Source organism: Elephantulus edwardii, unplaced genomic scaffold (genome assembly GCF_000299155.1).
Source record: "Elephantulus edwardii isolate Elephantulus edwardi_28Jun2011 unplaced genomic scaffold, EleEdw1.0 scaffold00027, whole genome shotgun sequence".
In the NCBI taxonomy this organism is placed as follows: domain Eukaryota; kingdom Metazoa; phylum Chordata; class Mammalia; order Macroscelidea; family Macroscelididae; genus Elephantulus; species Elephantulus edwardii.
In genome coordinates this window covers 793,019-812,201 of record NW_006399777.1, presented here as the reverse complement: position 1 = coordinate 812,201, position 19,183 = coordinate 793,019, and the positions used below count along the sequence as shown (strand labels likewise).

Sequence of the window (19,183 nt, the reverse complement as noted above, 5' to 3'; positions counted from 1 at the left end):
TCTTGGGTTGCTAACTACAGTTTGAAGACAGCCCAGAATGACTTCTTTCATTCCATTAACTTGAGATGTGAGAGAGTGGCCGTCTTATAAAAGCACAGGACAGACTGTAACCTCGCTCCACACCGGGGTGGTTTTATGGTTAGCAGCGGGCCAGAACCCCGATGCTTGGAGCCAGCCCGCTTCCTATTGTGCAGTATGAGTTTCACGTGGTCACTCTGCTGTTTTCAAGGTCTAAGCCTCCATCTTTGAAGAGATCTGTTTGTTCTTCTCAAATAAGGCGTGTGTGTTCCTGAAACCCGCAGAGCTCCTGGCTGCCTGGACAGGATCCCAGAGGGACGAGAACTGCAGATGATGGTCATTGTAATTGTCCCCTGGCGATTCAAAGGGGCCGCTTGGCATTGGAAGGCAGCCGCAGCCTGGACCTACCCGGATCTCTAGGAGGAGATGCTGTGGGAATGTGAACGTGGTCCCCCCTGTCCGTTTCTGTGCACAGGTCCTGAACTACAGAAGAACTCACGACTCAAGCGCATTGCCAAGGAGTCGGACTGACTCCCCGCTGAGCCTCCAGCGGCCTTTTCAGAGGCTGTAGCCGGGCTGGAGGAGATTGCCCCTTTTTCCTGCCAAGCAGTCTTTAAGTAACAATTTGGCTGACGTTAGTTTGGATCATGATACTATAGAATTCTCTTTTATTAGCGCTTTACCTGAATTAACACATTTAAACCCAAAGCAGCCTGTGAGGTTTATAATTCCCTCCCATAACCCCATGGTCACAGAGCAAGTATGTAACCTACATACAGACACATAACCTGGAATTACCAGCCTGAACAATTAACCACTACCCTCTCTTACCATAAAACTACCCACTGAGGTTTGACGTTAAGGAGAGAAAACCTGTGGAATTTCCCGGCAGTCCCACCAATTTGAACGGTTCCTGTGTCTCACACTGTTGACGTGTTCCCTAACTCGGTGGACAGCCTGTTCTTCTGTGGACAAGAAACTGAGGCTCAGAGCCATGGAGAAACTTCTCCAGGTCCTGAGCCGAGCTGGATGGGCATGGCATCCCACCCTTCCTGCCCGCATCCAAGTTCTGTGTCCTCACCCGCTGGTTGAATTACTCTGCCATCCAACTTACAGCGTAATTGCCAAGTTCCTAAATTACCTGATGTTATTTTTTGAGCACCGGTCACAGGCAATAAAATAAGCAGAAATTTGGAAAGTATGTAATTTGCTTTTAAACAGAAAACCTAATTGAAAGATTTTGCTGGTTGCTGGCATCCTGACTGGCTCGTCACTTACCAGGGTATTGGTATTTTTGCCTGTCCCCCCTGTCCTCGAGATGTCCCCTTCCCAGCGCACAGTCCCAGAGCTCTTGTACAAGTGATTGGGGCATTCTTGAGCATGGCCGGGTGGGCTGCATGCAGGAGTCCGTATGATTTACAGGACAACAAAGGCCCACCTGCAGACTCTGCGGGCGCTGTCCGAGGTACAGGAAATGACACCGAGGGAGAAGATGCGCCTTCCGAGGCTCCAAGCTGCTGGCGGGACGTCCAGGAAGCTCAAGTAAGGGCCCATACACCTGGCATCCTGACGCAGGCCTCTTCCCAGGGCGCTAAACAAAAACCAAGCCCAGAAATCAAAATGAGCTCAAGCATGCATTTAATGATTCGTTTGCTTGTTCACTGGGCACCAGCTTACCGAGCTCTAGAAGGTTGTTGGGCACGAGACGCAGTGCTGCCGGGCCCCCAGTCTTGTGTGGAGGGGAGGCTGACCACAGGTGGGGGCTACCGCTGGTGCGAGTAACCTGTCTGCAGATGCAATGGTGCTGCCACCTCCTGTGTGTATCTGCAAAGAGGGGTCACATTGGGTTTCCATAGCGACCACCATTGGGTTTCCATAGTGTCCCACCATTGGGTTTCCATAGTGACCACCATTGGGTTTCCATAGTGAGGCCATTGGGTTTCCATAGTGACACACCCTTCAGTTCCCACCACTGTGATTTTCACATGAGGAGATTGTCTCATCTTTCTCCCAGTTGATGTTAGAGATGACAGAGTGGTATCATCATTCAAAAGAGTTGGCTATTTGGGATGCGTTTAACCTCCACGTCACAGGATTCAGCGTTGTACTAGTCCTAGTAAAGGGAATTAGTTGTGTAACTGGTGTTAGGACAGTGGGATTCTCTGCACAGATCCAGACTCACAATGCTAAGTGCATTTGGGGAAATAGGGTAGAAGAGGTAATAGGTAAATAGATTGAAAAGGCTCTGGTTTCTGTATGGGGTTAAGAAATATCAATGGATTTGACGGGATGAATTGAACAGTGACCACAGCAACGGACTCCAGTGTGTCATAGATGATGAGGACAGCACAGGATGGAACAGGATCCAGATCCCTTGTTGAGTCGTACTCAACTTGATGGCACCTGAGAGTAACAGCCATCCATAGACAGTTACCTGGTTCCTGGGCATGTGAGGTGTCATGTCAGACGTTGAGGCCCCGTCCCCCCAGTCGTCACGTTCTGGAATCAGCACTGTCTTCTACTTCAGCTGCACGCAGTGTTCTCGTGGTGAATAGAGGAGCGTAGTCCATGCCGTGCTGTACTGCTCACCAAAAGGCTGGCTGTCCCTAGTGCTTCAGATCTACCATGGTTCCACAGGACAGTCTCCTCCTGTTCAGATTCACAGCCCTAAGAAACCCTGCCGAGTCACTGTAGGGGGAATCGACTTGGTGGTGGTTTGAGGGGCTGTTCAATGATGAGTAGGGAAGGAGCTCTGTGGTGTGGGATGTGTGGAGCTGCTAGCCAAGTGGTCAGCGGGTCAGAGCCCTCAGCTAGCGTGGGAGAGAGATGGGTGCATCCTAGACGTTCTCTCTCGCGTGGATAAAGACAGGTGCATCTTCCTCTTGTACAGATTTACAGCTGTGTAAACCTGATGGAGGGTCCCTGTGAGTTCCAGTGAACTCAGCAGCACTGGATTGAATGATGAATAAAGAACCAGGTCACCTTCTGTGGTTTAAACTGGATGAAAGGGGTACAGCATAGTATGCACCTTGTTGAAGGGCTGACCCATTGCCTTGGCTTCCAAACACCCCAGTTTGCCTGCAGAAACAGGGCTCAGACTTAATTGTATTATTTCTTTATAGTTTTAGGAAACTAGCTGTTTTTCTACATTTATTTTGGATTTTCAGAAAGATTACAGAAGAAAAATATGAAAGTAGCAAACGAATGCTGGAGATGCGATCCTGGAAATTCCAGCAGCCAAGTGTTGACGGGCTCTGTGTAAGTACCCTTTGAGTTTTGACAGAGGACCTCTTTGTGCTTTAATCTGTTTATATCCGTGTTGTAAAGGAGTCCATCTCCCTGCCCACCTTCCTACCAGGTGGATAGGAATAAGGACAAGGAAGGAACAAGAAGGCAGCCCAGCCTTGCCCACTTCTGGGCAGCATCTTCCAGACTTTGTTCCAGAACCTAAGGCCCCGGTTGGTAACAGTTCTTACCAAATCGTCTGCATCTAGAAATCCAAACATCAGTGAGCTGCCTGCTGTGAACAGTACAACTTCATTATCACTGATCAACAGTGGACACACGAAACTTCATCTCTAGAACAGTTATGTGTACACAGCTTGAATTCCATTCATGCTATCATCGTTGTCTTTCACGCCCATTTTTCCTTTTTTTGAGCACCTTATTTTTTATTCTTTTCTGTTTCCTGCCATATCTTGTGCATTGTGATACACACACGTGCACACAACCCCAGGAAAATGAGCGAGCTCCGTTGCCGTTGAGTCACGCTCACGTTAGCCCTTGGCTTGAGGAAGTACCGCTGCTCTCAGGTCCTAACTACGGCCTTTGCACGAGAGTGGACCTCCCTTGGTGCTCTCGGACAGACGGACGGACAGGTCGCGCTGCCGCCTTCGGGCGGGTGGTGGTGAGCAGCTGCTGGTGGGCTCCCTTGAGTCCACTGTGGCTCACAGCTGCCCTGTGAGCCTCGTGCTGCAGTCACCACCCTCACAGTGTCTGTCATACTCCTTGGGGAAGTCACTGTGTCCATCCAGCTTGTTGGACATCTAGGCTGCTAGGCGGCAACATAGTTGTGTCTGCCACCCAGGGGTTTATGGTTCTAATAGCCCAGTTCAGACCTTGCCAAACGCTCTTAGATGTCCAATCACTAATAAGGTTGTAAATCCTTGTGAAATGAGTTCTTTAGCATCCTAAACTCTTCAAGAACAAATTCTGTTTTCTTTGTTGTTGTTATGTGCCGTCGAGTCACTTGTGACTCATAGCGACCCTATAAACACGAGCCCTAAACACTGCTCTATGCTGACCCAACCTCACTGTCTATAACACACCCACCCCATCCCCCCAATCACTGAATCAATCCATCTGGTCAAGGGTCTTCCTCTCTTGCTCTGTCCCTCTACCCTTCCAGACATGATGTCCCTCTCCAAGGACCAGTCCCTCCTTGCAACGTGCCCAAAGTAGGTCAGACAAAGCTGCAGAATCCTTACCTCCAAGGAGCAGCCTGGCTTCACCGCTCCAGGATGAACCTGTTTGTTCTCCTAGCAGTCCATGGTGTATTCAGCACTCTTCTCCAACACCACAGCTCAAAGGTGTCAATTCTCTATCATCCCTAGTCATTGTCCTGCTCTCTGACTCATAACAAGTGATTGCAAAGACCATGGCCTGGATGAGGCACACATGTCATTGCTCTTCAGTTCTCTGGAGAGGTCCCCGACAGCTGACTTTCCCAATGCAATTCATCTCTTGATTTCCTGCCTGCTGTTAGTTACCAAGAGTGTTGATTGTGGAGCTGAGCAAATTAAAACTGTTGTTTACTCATTGGAAATACCCCCACAGGCCGCTGGACAGGCTTTGATGTCTCAAACAGCCTTGATTCAGGGTCCTTTACAGATGATAGACACCAATTTCATGGCAGTTTTGGCCAAAGTGACTTGGAAGGGTTCAAGTTCATGGTGAACTCTCATTCTTGTTCATGTGTTGGACCTTTGCCTTTCTCAGGAACGGTAATCCCTCTGGTGCTGTAGGGGTACCTCTCTGCCTCCTCCCAGCCTGGGCGTGTGGTTCTGCCAGAGTACAGCCACCAAGCTCTGGGATGAGCAGGAGCCCCCTACAGACCTCGTATTCCATCACGCTGTCTTAGAATACTTGTTTTCTGCCCCCTCTGAGAGGAGGAAGCTGCCAGTAGTCTGTTTAATCATTCAGGGCTGTGCCTGTTGTGGAGTTCTGAACTCTGAAGTTGGAGCAGTCAGGGCGCCCAGCCTCGGCTGGCCTTCAGAGCTTCTCTGCTCACTCACGCTTTAGCAGATAATGTGGTGACGCGGGCAGTGCACGCTCGGTGCTGGCCCCTTTCTTCCTCTTGCTTCCTTCCCTATGATGTGAGGCCAGTTGCAGGCTGTGTTCCAGGCCCCAGAGACGAGGGGCGCAGGACCAGTCCTGCCCATGTGACCGTGGTGAGTAGAGAAGTGGCTGCCTCTTAGGACAGGGGCTGAGCGCAGAATCTCAGATCTCAGATCTTAGCTCTCATCCCAGTTCTGAGAAGGGTGTTGGTGCCACCTGTGTGTGGAAGGGCCCGAGTTCCCTCAAACTGGGCACCTTTTCTCCACGTTTCCAATCACTCTCAGGGTCCTGAGGTTCTGACTTGTGACATTGTCTTCTCCCCTGAGCTGACCAGCCATGTTCCCCACCAGAGTGACCCTTGCTCTAATTCCTCCAGGTGGACGTAAGTATATGTAGGTGGTCTTGCCTCTCCTATAAATCAGGACCCTTTTGGACACGAAATAAGACTGAGACCCTTTGTCAGCCACATGAGATTCCTTGGAACATGGGAGCTGGACAAATAGAGTCCTGGCCCAGCTCACAGAGACTGTGAATGTCACCAGCTCCCAGGTTGCAATTTCCACCAGGTCTTCTCAGTTCCGTCAACAGGGAGCAAAGGGGTCAGTAGGGGCCACGTCTGCTGCTGTCTTGGCCAAGGGTCTGGGTGCATTCTTTACTCTGGGAGAGTGGGTGTCACCACATCTCTGGGCCTGGCTTGCTGGAAGCTTATTTTCTGAAGTTGCGTGTTGATGAGCAATATTGGTGCCCTGCGATGCCCTCTCTAGGGAGGGTGCTGTCCTGGCTAAGATGATGCCCTCTGTTGCTGTACCAGTTCCACAGGCCAGGCTGCTCGTTCCCCTAGACCTTTTCCCCTTTTGGGGCAGGGCTCTGGGATCTGACACCCCCAGGAGTCTCACTGTTGGCATCCCCTTTCCTGTTTGCACTGGCCCTTCTCTTTAGGAAACCCTTGACTTCCAGATCCAGGATCAGTCCTCTTCTAAACTCTCACGGTGTCCAGCAGTGCTTGTCAAACTTCAGTGTACCACCCGAATTGCCTGCAGACCTTATTAATGTGCACATGTTAACACACTTGGCCCGGGGAAGCGACCACCATGCAGCTTTCCTGTGTAGCTCCCTGGTGGTCCTGATGCTGGGGGTCCCTGGGTCCCATCACAGACACCGGGCTCTGGAAAGCAGCCACTCCCTCTTGCAGGAATGCTGCTAGTGAGCAAACTTCCTTGTCTCTTCAGGATAAAAGGCTCCTCTCAGGGACAGAAGAGGAGGAGGAGGCAGCTGAGAGGTGGCTTTCTTCTTCACCCCAGGGAGAGGAGGAAGCAAGGAGACCAGATGGAAGAAAGGCAAGTTTAATCCACTCCCACCCAGAGCGGGGCAGGTTTAATGATGGTTGGAGAACCGAGCAGGGGAGACGGGAGGCAGAGCACTTGTCAGAGGGCCTGGGGGCCATGCACACCTCAGGAAGGGCATCGCTGAATGGAAAAGGTGGCGGAACTAGAAGGGAGCTTCTGGAATGATGAGATGGGAGATGGGAGGAGGAAGGTGAAGAGGACGGTGCTCCATCGCGCGTGCTGGTCAGGATTGAATGTCCTGCCAAGTGTGGAAGCAAGCAGCTTTGGATTTCACAAGCTATTATAGGAGACAGTCAGCCCTGGGGGAGGGCCTGCACTCGCTGTGTCACCTCTGAAACACGCTCTAAGGGTTCTTGACACGGGTAGGAGTGGCCACGCTCTCCTTTCCAGACCTTAACTGACAGGGCCTGTCAGTTGGGCCGGCTTTTCCTGCTTATCTGAATTTGTGTTAGACTTCTTAAAGGACCTTGAGAGGCGAATCAGAGTCACGTTTGGGGCCATTTCTTTAAAGGGTGGCAGGAACAAAACCCAAGTCAGCTCCATAAGGCACAAAGCAGGCTCTGGCTCCCTTTTACCCCGTGTCAGGTCCAGCCGTGCGGGACCGTGACTGGGCTTCTGTGAGAAGGACACAGGTCTCCTTACATGAAGTCATGAAATGATGACAGGGCCAAGAGCAAATAAAGTGCCCCCCCTTCTAAGAGAAGCCAGTAGGATAATCCCATCTGTACTCTTCACAGACAACCACAGAAACACAAAGTTAACTGAAGGTCCCGATACTTATTTTCATATAATAACTAAAAGACGCATAAAGGCACATTTCTGACACTGTTCTGAGTTCTCTGCACCACCTCAGTAAGTCTTTGGAACTTGGGACGATCGTCTCTCGTTAAACAGTTACTGAATAGTACAGAAAGGAGAGTTCTTAAAAAGAATACCTGCTCGCACAGGGTCCTCACACTGCGCGATGAGTCCTTTACCACGGCGCTGTGCTCTGCTGTACGGTTTCGTTTGAGAGTAGTTTGAACTTTTCGCTCCGCTTTAAATAAACAGCTGCTCTTGGAGTCGTTGCCAAAGAAAGCCAGTTAGCAAGAAACACACCTAACTCAGCTTCCTACACACACATGCCCTACAAGGACAGAGCAAAGCAACAGAGTTGGTGACTTGGTGGTGTACTGCCAACCCCTAGGTACAGGGTTCAAATCCACCAGCTGCTCCGTGAGGACAGATGGGCAGTCTCCTCCTGTGCAGTGAACTGCCTCTGAATACCCAGTAGAGGGCCAGCTACGGCTCAGTTCTGACTCCACCGTACACAACAACAACCACCTGTTGATGTACTGTGAAAAGTTTAACTTGTTCTTTTATTAATACAAATTCTTTCAGCACTTCTAGGAAATTTTAATTCTTGTTATTGTAGGACTTCTTTGGTTTTTTACCTGTATTCTTTGATTTTTATTAATTTTAATGAAAGTTTACAGAGACTTAGGGTTTCCAGTCATTCATTGTCGCAGTTTTCTCCCTGCCCACTCCCTCCCCTCCACTTCACTCTTCTAAAACGTCTAAAACTAGAAGAGAATTTGAAGCTACCCAGTCTAGTACCTTTTGAGCTACGTAAGCTGAGCATGGCAGCCAACAGCGTTTCCTCTGAGGGCCTCATTTAAGGAGGTGCTCCTCTTAAAGCCACCTTAGATTTTGCACCAGTTCAGTTCTTTGGCTTGCTTTACCCTAGACCTGGTCCTAGGCTGCCACTTTTCATTTTAGCAGTTGGAGTGCTCCTTGGAGGCAAGGATAACTATTTGTCTCTCATACTTTGGACATGTTGCTAGGAGGGGCTTTTCTTTGAAAAGGATATTGTGCTTGGAAGGGTAGAGGGTCATCAAAAGAGATAAAGACCCCCATCGAGATAAATGGACATGGTGACTGCAGAAATGGGCTCGAGTGTTTCACAGATAGTGAGGATGGCCCAGGACAGGAGTGGGGATGGTCTGGGGGAGAGGAGTGGATTCAGTGGAGATAGTGGGAATCGCTCAGGACAGGAGTGGATTCAGCGGAGATAGTGGGGATGGCCCAGGGGACAGGAGTGGATTCAGCAGAGATAGTGAGTATGGTCCAAAGACAGGAGTGGATTCAGGTATATGCTCATGGAGTTGCTATGAGTCGTTCTCGACTGGACGACCTCTAACATCATCATCTTCCTGTTTATTGGAGAGGATCTAGGAGGCCAGTTTCCAGCTGACTTTCTTAGACTATCATTTCCTTTGCGGAGGGCTGTTTCCTCCTCTCTGCTTCTCACGAGTGGCATTTACATCCGACCAGGAGTTTGGTGTGCCAGCATCACATGACCCAGTGGAACCCCAGCTCACTCCATCCCTGAACGCCGTGGAAGCGGTGTCCCATGGAGAGGCCCCTGGAGCTGACCTTGGAGAGCGGGGTACGAGTGTATTTGTGTTGTGAAGGCACCACTGATGCCTGCGGGTCTGGGGTGGCTCATTCTGGCTGCTGCGTGTGGCCGACTGCCGTCACTTGGCCAGAGCTGAGCTGTTATCAGCATGGGGAGTGGAGAAGCCACGGCGTTTGTCTGCCCTCTCGGTCTGCCCTCTCGTCTTTTATTGTAGTAGTGAAGCTGAGCTGAAAGCTCCTATCGGGTAAAAGGTCTCTTCTGCTTGGGTTAAGTGAGCTTGACTTGACTTTGACAAAATATGGATCCGTGATGGTGTGGTCCACCCAAAGGCAGTGCCTCTCTCTAGGTTCAAATCCACCAGCTGCTCCCCAGGAGAAAGATGGGCAGTCCACCCCCATTCAGTGACCCTTTGACAGCCTGCTGCAGGGTCAGGTAGGAGTCGGTTCTGACTTGACGACAATGTGTGGGTCATGAATTGACAAAGCACAGTGACCGTGGATGTCCTGACACACTTGTGTGGCTGCTTCACTAGACCCTTTCAGTCACTCCTATAAATTTATAGAAGTAAAGCCAGGCTTTGGAAAATTAGCAAATCAAAATATATAATCATTGCGAAAGTTGACAGGGAGTGCTCAGAGCTGCCACCCAAACAGGTGAGGCATGTAATAACCCAGAGGTTGAGAATGTGGGTTTGGGCTTTTACACTCCAGTCCCGGCACTTCACAGCGTGTGTGGGTTCAGAGGCAGAGCTCTCCGTGCTCAACTGGTGACCTGCCTCGCTTCTGCCTGACGTCCCTCATTGGAACGTGGCCCATCTGTCGCTGGAGGCTTGCATGTTGCTGTAAAGTAGACTGGTTTACACAGAACTTCTGGATAAGACAGACTAAGAAGAGAAGCCTGGTAATGCAATTCTAAAAATTAATCAAACAATCTGGTCCACAGTGAGGTGCGGGAGTGGTTCAGCTAGATAGCACGTCAGCAGGTTTCGTCCTGTCGTGTAGAGTGTTGGTGAACCAGGCTTCTTATATCTTAGACTAGGCTTTTTAAGCTTGGTTCCGTTTTGTCTTTTACGGTCTTTATGGTTTTGGGCTTTCCCCAGGTCTCTGATCCATCTTAAGTTGATTTTGTGTGTGTGTGGTGTGAGATGTGGATCCTGCTTCAGATTTCTGCAGGTAGCAGTCCAATTTTGCCAGCAGCATTTGTTGAAGAGGTTGTTATTTCCCTATTTGTTATGTTTTGTTTCCTTGTTGAATACCAGTTGACCCTAGGTGGTGGTGGTGGTTGTTAAGTGCTGTCAAGTTGAACATGACTCATAACGACCCTATGAACAAAAGGTCTGAACTCTGTTCTATAACTATCATCGTTTCTTTAAGTTCATAGAACTTCCAAAGGTGTATTGCTTAGGAAGTGGATGCCAAGCCTGCTTCTAAGCCTGTCTTAATCTGGGAGCTCCACCAAATACTGTCCACCATGGATAACTATTAGGGCATTTGACACATCAATGGCAAAGCATTCAGCATCACAGCAACCACAAATTATCTCAGTACAGCAAGCTGACCAGTAGTGTAGCACTAAGAAGAATGTTCTTCCCAATGCGGCCCTAAGGCCCAACTGACTTTTCAATACAGAGGAGTTCCTTAATATATCTTGTAGAGTTGGCCTTGTTTTCACTAATTCTTTTAAGTTTTTGCTTGTCTACAAATGACCTAATTTCTCCTTCATGTATGATGGGTGCAGCTTTGCTGGGTACAGGATCCTTAGCTAGCAGTTGTTTTCTTTCAGCCTTCTGTATAGCCCATCCCATTGTCTTCTTGCTTGCATGGTTTCTGTGGAGAAATCAGCACTTAATCTAAATTCTGGTTCTCTTTTGTAGGTGACTGTTTTCTCTTGCTGCTTTTAGAATTCTTTTATTTTGGATCATTTGACTATACTCTGTCTTGATGTATTTCTTTTGGAGTCTAGTCTGTTTGGGGTTCACCTAGCTTCTTGCATGTGGATTTACTCATTTTTCATGATACCTGGTAAGTTTTCTCTAGTGTCTCTACTTTCCTGCCCCTCTCCTGTTGTGGAATTCCAATCATATATGTTTTCCTTTTGATGTTCACCCACATGATTCTAATGTTTTCTTAATTTTCCTTCCATTTCCTTTTTTTTTCTTTTAGTATCTTCTCATTGAGATTCTTGTCTTCCAATTCATTGACTCTCTGTTCAACCTCTTCTGCTTTTTTTGTCCCTCCAGCATGCTAGAAACTTCTGCCATTTTGGTTTTAATATTCTGGATTGCATTTCATTCTTAATATTTCATGCATTTCTCTTCTTTCCAGTACCGTGTTGACTTAATTCTGTCTTGCGATGATTTTTTAGATTCTTATACCTCTTTACTTATAGATTATATTCTTCTATCACTTCAGTAGTTGTACATGTTCCTCCATGTATATAAATTTCTTTTGGCTCTCTGTATCTGCAATATTCACATCATTTATGGCTTCAATTCTTTCCTCCACCATTTGTACCTTCTCCAGTAACTGTCTATATAATATCACATTGATATTTTTCTTCTGTCTTCCTGGCTCTGGGGTATTCACTGGGTCTACAATATTCAATATGTTCTGTTTTTTGTTGGCTTTTTGGTGTTTGGTTTTTTTTTTAGGAGAAGTCTTTTTTTTAACAATGTTTGAGGTTGCTTGCTGCTTTCTTGATATTATATAAATTTTTTTATTGTACTTTTGTTTAATTTTTTAAAATTTTATTAATTTTAATGAACATTTTCAGAGATTTTGGATTTCCATTCATTTGACATTATGTAAAGTTTTTAATTGGTATGTGCTAGGCTGTTTCTGTTATGTGTGCATAGGTTGTTGATAACTATATTTATGAAAATATTGGTTAGTTTTAGACTTAAAGTATTCTCTGTATGGGGGAGGGCAACTCACTCTATTGAGGTCCTTTCTGGTGCTGTGCAATGAGGAAGTTCACCTTTCCTAAAATTCTTCAGGTCCTCTCTGCTCTGCAGCTCAGCTCTCCAGGAATCTCACCTGAGACAGGCCTGCCTCTCAGAAAGTCAGTGCAATTCCTTGGTGCTTGATGAGTGGCCCAGTGACCAGGTTCCCCACTGATGGAGTTTCTCTCCTTGGTGTCACAGGAAGCTCCCTCTTGCACCTCAGTACACCTTCTCTGGGAGAAAGTCTCTCACCTGAGTGTGGCTTGCTTCTCCTAAAGTCTGTTATTGTACTCAGTGATCTGTTGCCCAGCAACCAGGTTCCCCAACTGATGCAGTTTTGACATCAACTTTAAACTGCCTCCTTTGTGACATCATTCACCACCAAGCCTATCACCACCTGGAAGAATCTTGGAGGTTTCTATGGAGATGATTGTAAACAAATTTGGATCTTTACAAGTGACCAGTGAGCATCACCTTCACTCTGATCCCATGTTCTCTTGGCTTCAGACACTCAAATGCCTTTGAGAGCCATCTCTTTATCCTAGTACAGTGGACATTCCCTTTTCCTTGACCATTTCAGTCAGGTAAGGAAAGATTTTTTTTTCAGAATTTATCATTATCTTTCCCTTTCCCCCCAAATTTCATAGTAAGTTCAAAAGAGCATAAGCTAGTGCGGGGTGGGGGGATATCAAACTAGAAATCTCCTGTAATTCTTGTGTCTATTAGTCCTTCTGTCCTCGTTCTTCGTACCTTGATCCCTGAGCAGATGATGTTGTTGTTGCTGATTGCCATTGAGGCAAGCATGACTCATGGTGACTCTATGAACAAAAGCCCTAATGCCTGAGGGAGTTCGGTTATGACTAAGAAGTGTATATCACTTAGGCAATTTTGGCTCTACTGTATACATGGATAGGGAGCACTGATGGCGGAGTGGGCAGCGAGTTGTGCTGCCAATCCAAAGGCGAGTGGTTTGAATCCACCAGCTGAAACCCATGAGAGTGCTTTTACATTTGGCCCGGCATGTTTTCTAAAAGCAGACATAGCTTTTATATTTCATCTGAGTTAGGCTGTAGTAAACAAGAAATAGCCCCTAGAGTCTTACTAAAATTAAACAACAGTTAGTCTAACTGTTAAAAATGAGTAAAAAGGAAACTTTTCCACCAGCTATCTATATGAGAGCACATTGAAAACAGGAAGAGCTGGTGGATTCAAACCACTCGCCTTTGGATTAGCAGCACAGCTCTCTATCCACTAGGCCGCCACTGCTCCCTGTCCATGTATACATCAAAGCCAAAATTATCCATGGAATATACACCTCTTAGTCATAACCAGACAGCTCAGGAAAGGAGAATGAGAATAGGTGCAGAAGTCAAAGAGTCATGGACGCTTGAGTTGTATATATAGATACCATGGAACTAGTGTATGTTTCTTGTGTATATTCTCAATAATAAAATAACATTATGAAAAAAATAATAAAACTAGTGTTGTAAAAGATGACTCCACCTCCTTGTCAGTGTTTTGGAACTGACTCCCAGCTGAGGCTTGGGTTAGCAGTGCGCCTCCTGACATAAAGGGCTGACCCGTCAGAGCTCGCCATAGAGCATGAAGCAAACTTCAAAAGGAAATCCTCTATAATAAAAAGAAAGATTTTAAGGGAGAAAAAGTAGCGGACTTGATAGGGCCTCTATGTGAAAGTGCACTTTAGAGGTGGTATCAGCCAGGCCCCTGGGAAGCAGACGTCAAGGTACGGAGTGTAAGGGTGGTATTGGGAAGTATCTGCTGACGGACAAGCAGGACTAGAGCAGGATTATGCAGACTGACCCATGCCCGGCGTCTGTGAGAAGGGAAACAGGATGAAGGAGATAGCCAGGAAGGGCTCAGAGGACTCCTTCCTGTGCCCCGAGGCGCTCTGGGCCAGAGATTTCCTGAAGGACACTGTACATTGGGAAGGAATTCCACGTGTGGAGGAGGAATCCCACGTGTGGAGGAGGAATCCCACGTGTGGAGGAGTTCTGGGCCAGTGATTGCCTGTAGGAGAGTGTACTTCAGGAAGGAATCCCACGCACGGACAAGCTGTGAGCCAATGATTTCCTAGAGGAGAGTTCACATGGGGAAAGAATCCCACTTATGAAGGAGCCATAGGGCAGTGATTTCCTGGAGGAGAAGGCACATTGGGAAGAATCCCACGTATCCCCGCCAGCAGAGCCCACCACGCTACACTAGGAGGCTCTCAGCTCAATGCGTGCTGTTCAGCACATTCTCGGATGGCCATCTAAGAGGCACATCTCTGCAGAGAGATGCCCCTGTGGTCAGTCACAGCATTCTGGCGTGGGGTGGTGGATAGATTGTAGTCAAATCTACTGTTCAGCACTTCCTCCCTCTAATTCTCAGTAACTTTAGGTTCAGGGTGTTCAGAGTGAAAATAATAAAAATGTCCATAGATGTGCCATAAAAATCCAATGTCCTGGAAGCAGTGGTGGTTGTTATATGTGATTGAGTCATAACCAACTCATAGCTGAGCCCACAATGGATCTTCAGAGACTCTCAGTCAGGTGGGAGGAGGTTGCCTGTCTTTGTCCCATGGAGCAGCTAATGGGTTTGAACTTCGTGCCTTTGGGTTGACAGAACAAATCTTTGCCCCTAGACCACCAGAGCAACTGAGATATTTGAGGAAGGTGTGGAGTTGAATGTTGGCTTCCCCACACTTGTACCATTTGTCAGCAGGCTGAGTGAGCAGTTCCTTAGATGCTACACAGGAGCAGGCACAATCTTTGTTCTCACAAGATATAGTGTCAGGGAACTCTGGTGGCCTAGTGGCAAGAAGCTGCACTGCAATCCCGGAGGTACACGGTTCGAATCCTCCAGATGCTCTGCTGGAGAAGGAGGGACAATCTCCTCCTGTACCAGTCAGATCCGAGTTGTTGGTACACACACACACACACAGACACACACACACACACACACGTCAAAGTAAATGACATTTTTTCAAGTTCACATAAAACACCTTGAATTGAGGATAAACAATAACTTTTGTTTAAACTCTTTATAACCCAGGAAATCTCTGTTTGTGTCTCTCTGAGCACACACATACATATAGACACACATACGTGTGTTTCATAAGCACCATCAGTATGTAAGTTACAAGTTAGAATGTACCATACTCTGATTTTCCTTACTGTTTATATTCTGAAAAATTTACAATCATTCAGGTAGTTAGGTCCATTTGTCAAGTTATGATCTTTTTTTATTAAATTTTATTAGTTTTAATGAACATTTACAGAGATTTTGGGTTTTCATTCATTCATTGTTGCTCAAGTTATGATCTTAATGATGTCTATACAGATCTGTTAGTTTAACATCAAGAAAAAATATTGGTCTTTGTCAAGAGCATAGACAGCTTTCAGAGCCGTGCCAAGTGCCCGTATGTGTGCCTGGGTTAGAGGAGAAGCAGTGCAGTAAATTGCCAGGACCTCTAGTACAGGGCACGAAGTCTTCCTGAGAGGGGCAAAGGATCCCTGTGTTCCCCCAGGGGTAGAATCTCAGACGACGCTCCTCCTTTACAAGGTGCCCTTTGCCAACCATCCTGAAGCCATCAGGTGGCAGCCTCCGTCTCACACTGTTTTCTCTAAATACATTATGAATAGAAATTTGTGCCAAGAAGCATAATAAGGGCGAGAATATACCCGAGTTTTCCACTGTATTCTCATTTCAGTTTTAAGCCAAGGGCAGTAGAGTAAAACATAGAGCTTGGTAGATGCAGCTGTGGCTTTGCCGTGGAAATATCCAGCTAATGTGTGCAGGCATTGTAAGGAAGCACTCTGCTTGGAAGTTGTATGAATTTGGGGTTTGTTCTTTACCCTTGGTCTGAGGTTTCATGTTTATGTGACCACCTCCTGGTTTTAGACAAGTCACTTGGAATCCTTCTATTGTTTTCTCTTTCACAGCTGTGGAAATATCCAGCTAATGTGTGCAGGCATTGTAAGGAAGCACTCTGCTTGGAAGTTGTATGAATTTGGGGTTTGTTCTTTACCCTTGGTCTGAGGTTTCATGTTTATGTGACCACCTCCTGGTTTTAGACAAGTCACTTGGAATCCTTCTATTGTTTTCTCTTTGAGTTAGAATATAAAGATATTTCAGCAGGCTGTACTTCCATTGTATAGATTTCTAAGAGAAGGAAAATTCTGTGTTGATCTCAGATGAATGTTTATCCCCCATAGGGCCACACATGGATTAGAGTAATCTCAGATGCGGGTTCACATTTTTTCATTCTGTCATTCGATTCCTAGTACAACTCTGGTGAGTTTGGCAAAGGAGAGTTCTATTAAAGAAGACCATGCCCAAGATTGTGCCAACTACTCTGTGTAAGTTTTGAAGCTTGAAAAAAGATTTACTTAAAATAAAAATTAATTAGAGGAGATTGTAGGTTATCCTAATCTTAGTCTACTTTTCTTAAGTAGGAAAAATAACTAACTGGATTAACTCATTGCAGTGGAGTCTGAGTCAGTTAATAGCTGACCCTCCAGAGGCTGTGAATCATACATCTCATTCAGGCCATGGTCTTTCTTATTGCGTGCCATGCATCTGAGAGCTGGTCAGTGAATAAGGATGACAGAGAAAAAATTGATGCCTTTGAGTGGTGTTAGAGAAGAACATGGAACATTCCAGGGATGGCCCCAAAGAGCAAATAAATATGCCTTGGAGAGGGTGCAGCTGGAGTGCTCCTTGAGGGACATGATGCTGGGAAGAGTGGAGGGCCAGCGAAGGAGAGGAAGACCCTCAACCAGGTACACTGACAGGAGGACTGACGTTAGGAAGTGTGAGGACGGCACAGGATAGGACAGGGTTCAGACCTGTTGTTCAAGGGTCACTAGGGATCATACTTGACTTGAAGGCACCTAACAACAACAACAACAACAACAACAACAACAAATCACACAAGAGGAGATTGCCCATCTTTCTCCCAAGAAACATCTAGTGAATTCCACCCCCCTACCTTTGTGTTCACAGTACGACTCCTTGTCTACAAGGCTACCAGAGCTCACTGGAAAGCGGGTGGAATTCTAGGTGAAGCACTGAGTGTTGCTCGTGGACTGGGTTATGCTGTCCTTGTGCACATGGTAGATTTAAAGTGCCGGCTCTGAGGAAGGGCTGACTGGACATAGACTCCTAGTTAAGGGCTGAATATGAACTCACTAGACCAGGTCAGGCTCCCTGGGTGCACAGCGGACTGAGGTGGCCACCCGGCTCTTCCAGGTCTCTTTGGTTGTGTTCCAAGGCCAGGCTTTCTAACTGCCCATATCAGAATCACTGTGGAGATGCACAAACATCAGAGTCTCTGCCCTCTGTGACTCTGACTTAGGAAGGTGTCGGGCAGGAATTCTGAAACTCAAGTGTACATCAGAGTCACCCCCAGAGGCTTGTCAGTGACACAGCTTGTGGGGTCCAGGGCTGGCTGGCTGGCATCTGCTTTCTGTGCCGTTGTATGCCCCTCTTATCAGTCTCCAGTTCAGTGATGTCACCTGGTGAAATCAGCATGGTAGAAGTATTTACACCAGAGAAATTGACAGATTCAGTAGGTCCAGATGAAGCCACCAGATTTTCCATTTCTAGTAAGTTCCTGCAGTCTCTGGGTAGACCAAACTGTTAACTTGCTCCACCAATAATCAGAAGATTAAGGTCCATCCAGAGATGCCCTCCAAAAAAATCAGCTGTTGAGCATCCTTCTCCGACAAACGTGGGTCACTTGGGTCCACTTGGACTGCACAGCCACTGGCGGTGGGTTCACAGGCGATGCTGACCGTCAGAGCACCACCCCGGGAACAGGCCTCCTAGAGCTGCCCTGCCCAATTCTGTAGCCACAGGTGCTTGAGGTTGTTTAAATTTAATCTAACAGAAATGAAATACAATTGTAAAATCCCCCGCAGGAGAGAGATGGGCAATCTCTTCCCATCAGATTTACAGCCTCTGAACACCTGCTTGAGTATAAGCTATTGACATCAATTGATCATATTAAGTAACTGGAAATGCTCAAACCAACAGAATACCCAAGAGTCAGGAGGGAATAGGATTTCATTAGCAATTAAAGGTCAAGTGAAATGGTTAACAGTCATTGGTGTAATCTGAGTTAGGATTCCCAGTCCTTGGTTGATGAGGCCTGGCTCTAGGGCCGAGGGAGCTGGTCCTGATGCCACTATGTGGGGGTACCTGGCTGCATGTGTGGAAGACGCTCTGCCTGTTAGACAGCCTGACCTGCATAGTGTGCTCGGTGGGTTTCATCTTCACGATGCTGTGACCTGAACTATGTGCATTTATCTCAGTCTCTGTGTTGCTGAAATCTGTGTTCCTTTAGAGTGATATAAAGTAGCAATAAAACTCCCCATGGTGTTTCTTGCTTCCCCTGGCCCGAAAACTGTTGCCTTTTCTGTTCTGTAGAAGGCTTTCCAGACCCAGCCCTCCATCCCATTTCCTTTCAGGATTCCTGACCTTCCTCACAGCCCTCACTATGGTACCTTGGAGTTCTGACTTACTTCCTTGCTTCTGCCTTTCATATCAAAAGCATGCCCTGAAGAATGTTTTGATCAGGGTGTCTAGACCTTGCCCTGTCTGGCATCGCTCTCGTGATCTGTCATTCTCACGTCTGTTCCAGTAGGCACCACGTCGGCCCATCCTGCTGAGGGCTATCCTCTCCTCTCTGGCCCTCCTCTCCTCCTCTCCTTGCTGGCCCTCCTCACCTCTCTGGCCCTCCTCTCCTCTCTGGCCCTCCTCTCCTTGCTGGCCCTCCTCTCCTCTCCTCACTGGCCCTCCTCTCCGGCCCTCCTCTCCTTGCTGGCCCTCCTCTCCTCGCTGGCCCTCCTCTCCTCGCTGGCCCTCCTCTCCTCGCTGGCCCTCCTCTCCTCACTGGCCCTCCTCTCCTCTCCTCGCTGGCCCTCCTTTCCGGCCCTCCTCTCCTTGCTGGCCCTCCTCTCCGGCCCTCCTCTCCTTACTGGCCCTCCTCTCCTCTCCTCGCTGGCCCTCCTCTCCTCACTGGCCCTCCTCTCCGGCCCTCCTCTCCTCTCCGGCCCTCCTCTCCTCTCCGGCCCTCCTCTCCTCGCTGGCCCTCCTCTCCTCACTGGCCCTCCTCTCCTCGCTGGCCCTCCTCTCCTC

At 47.7% G+C, this 19,183-nt stretch overlaps 1 protein-coding gene across 1 annotated transcript in view; it reads left to right on the top strand.

Moving 5' to 3' along the window:
- The window catches only part of NEK11 (NIMA-related kinase 11), a 189,685-nt gene that overhangs the window by 76,852 nt on the left and 93,650 nt on the right, over positions 1–19,183 (top strand). The window contains exons 9-11 of the mRNA XM_006883396.1: positions 1,441–1,560; positions 3,186–3,276; positions 9,015–9,129. Coding sequence (XP_006883458.1) covers positions 1,441–1,560; positions 3,186–3,276; positions 9,015–9,129 — 326 coding nt within the window. The remainder of the gene's footprint in view (positions 1–1,440; positions 1,561–3,185; positions 3,277–9,014; positions 9,130–19,183) is intronic.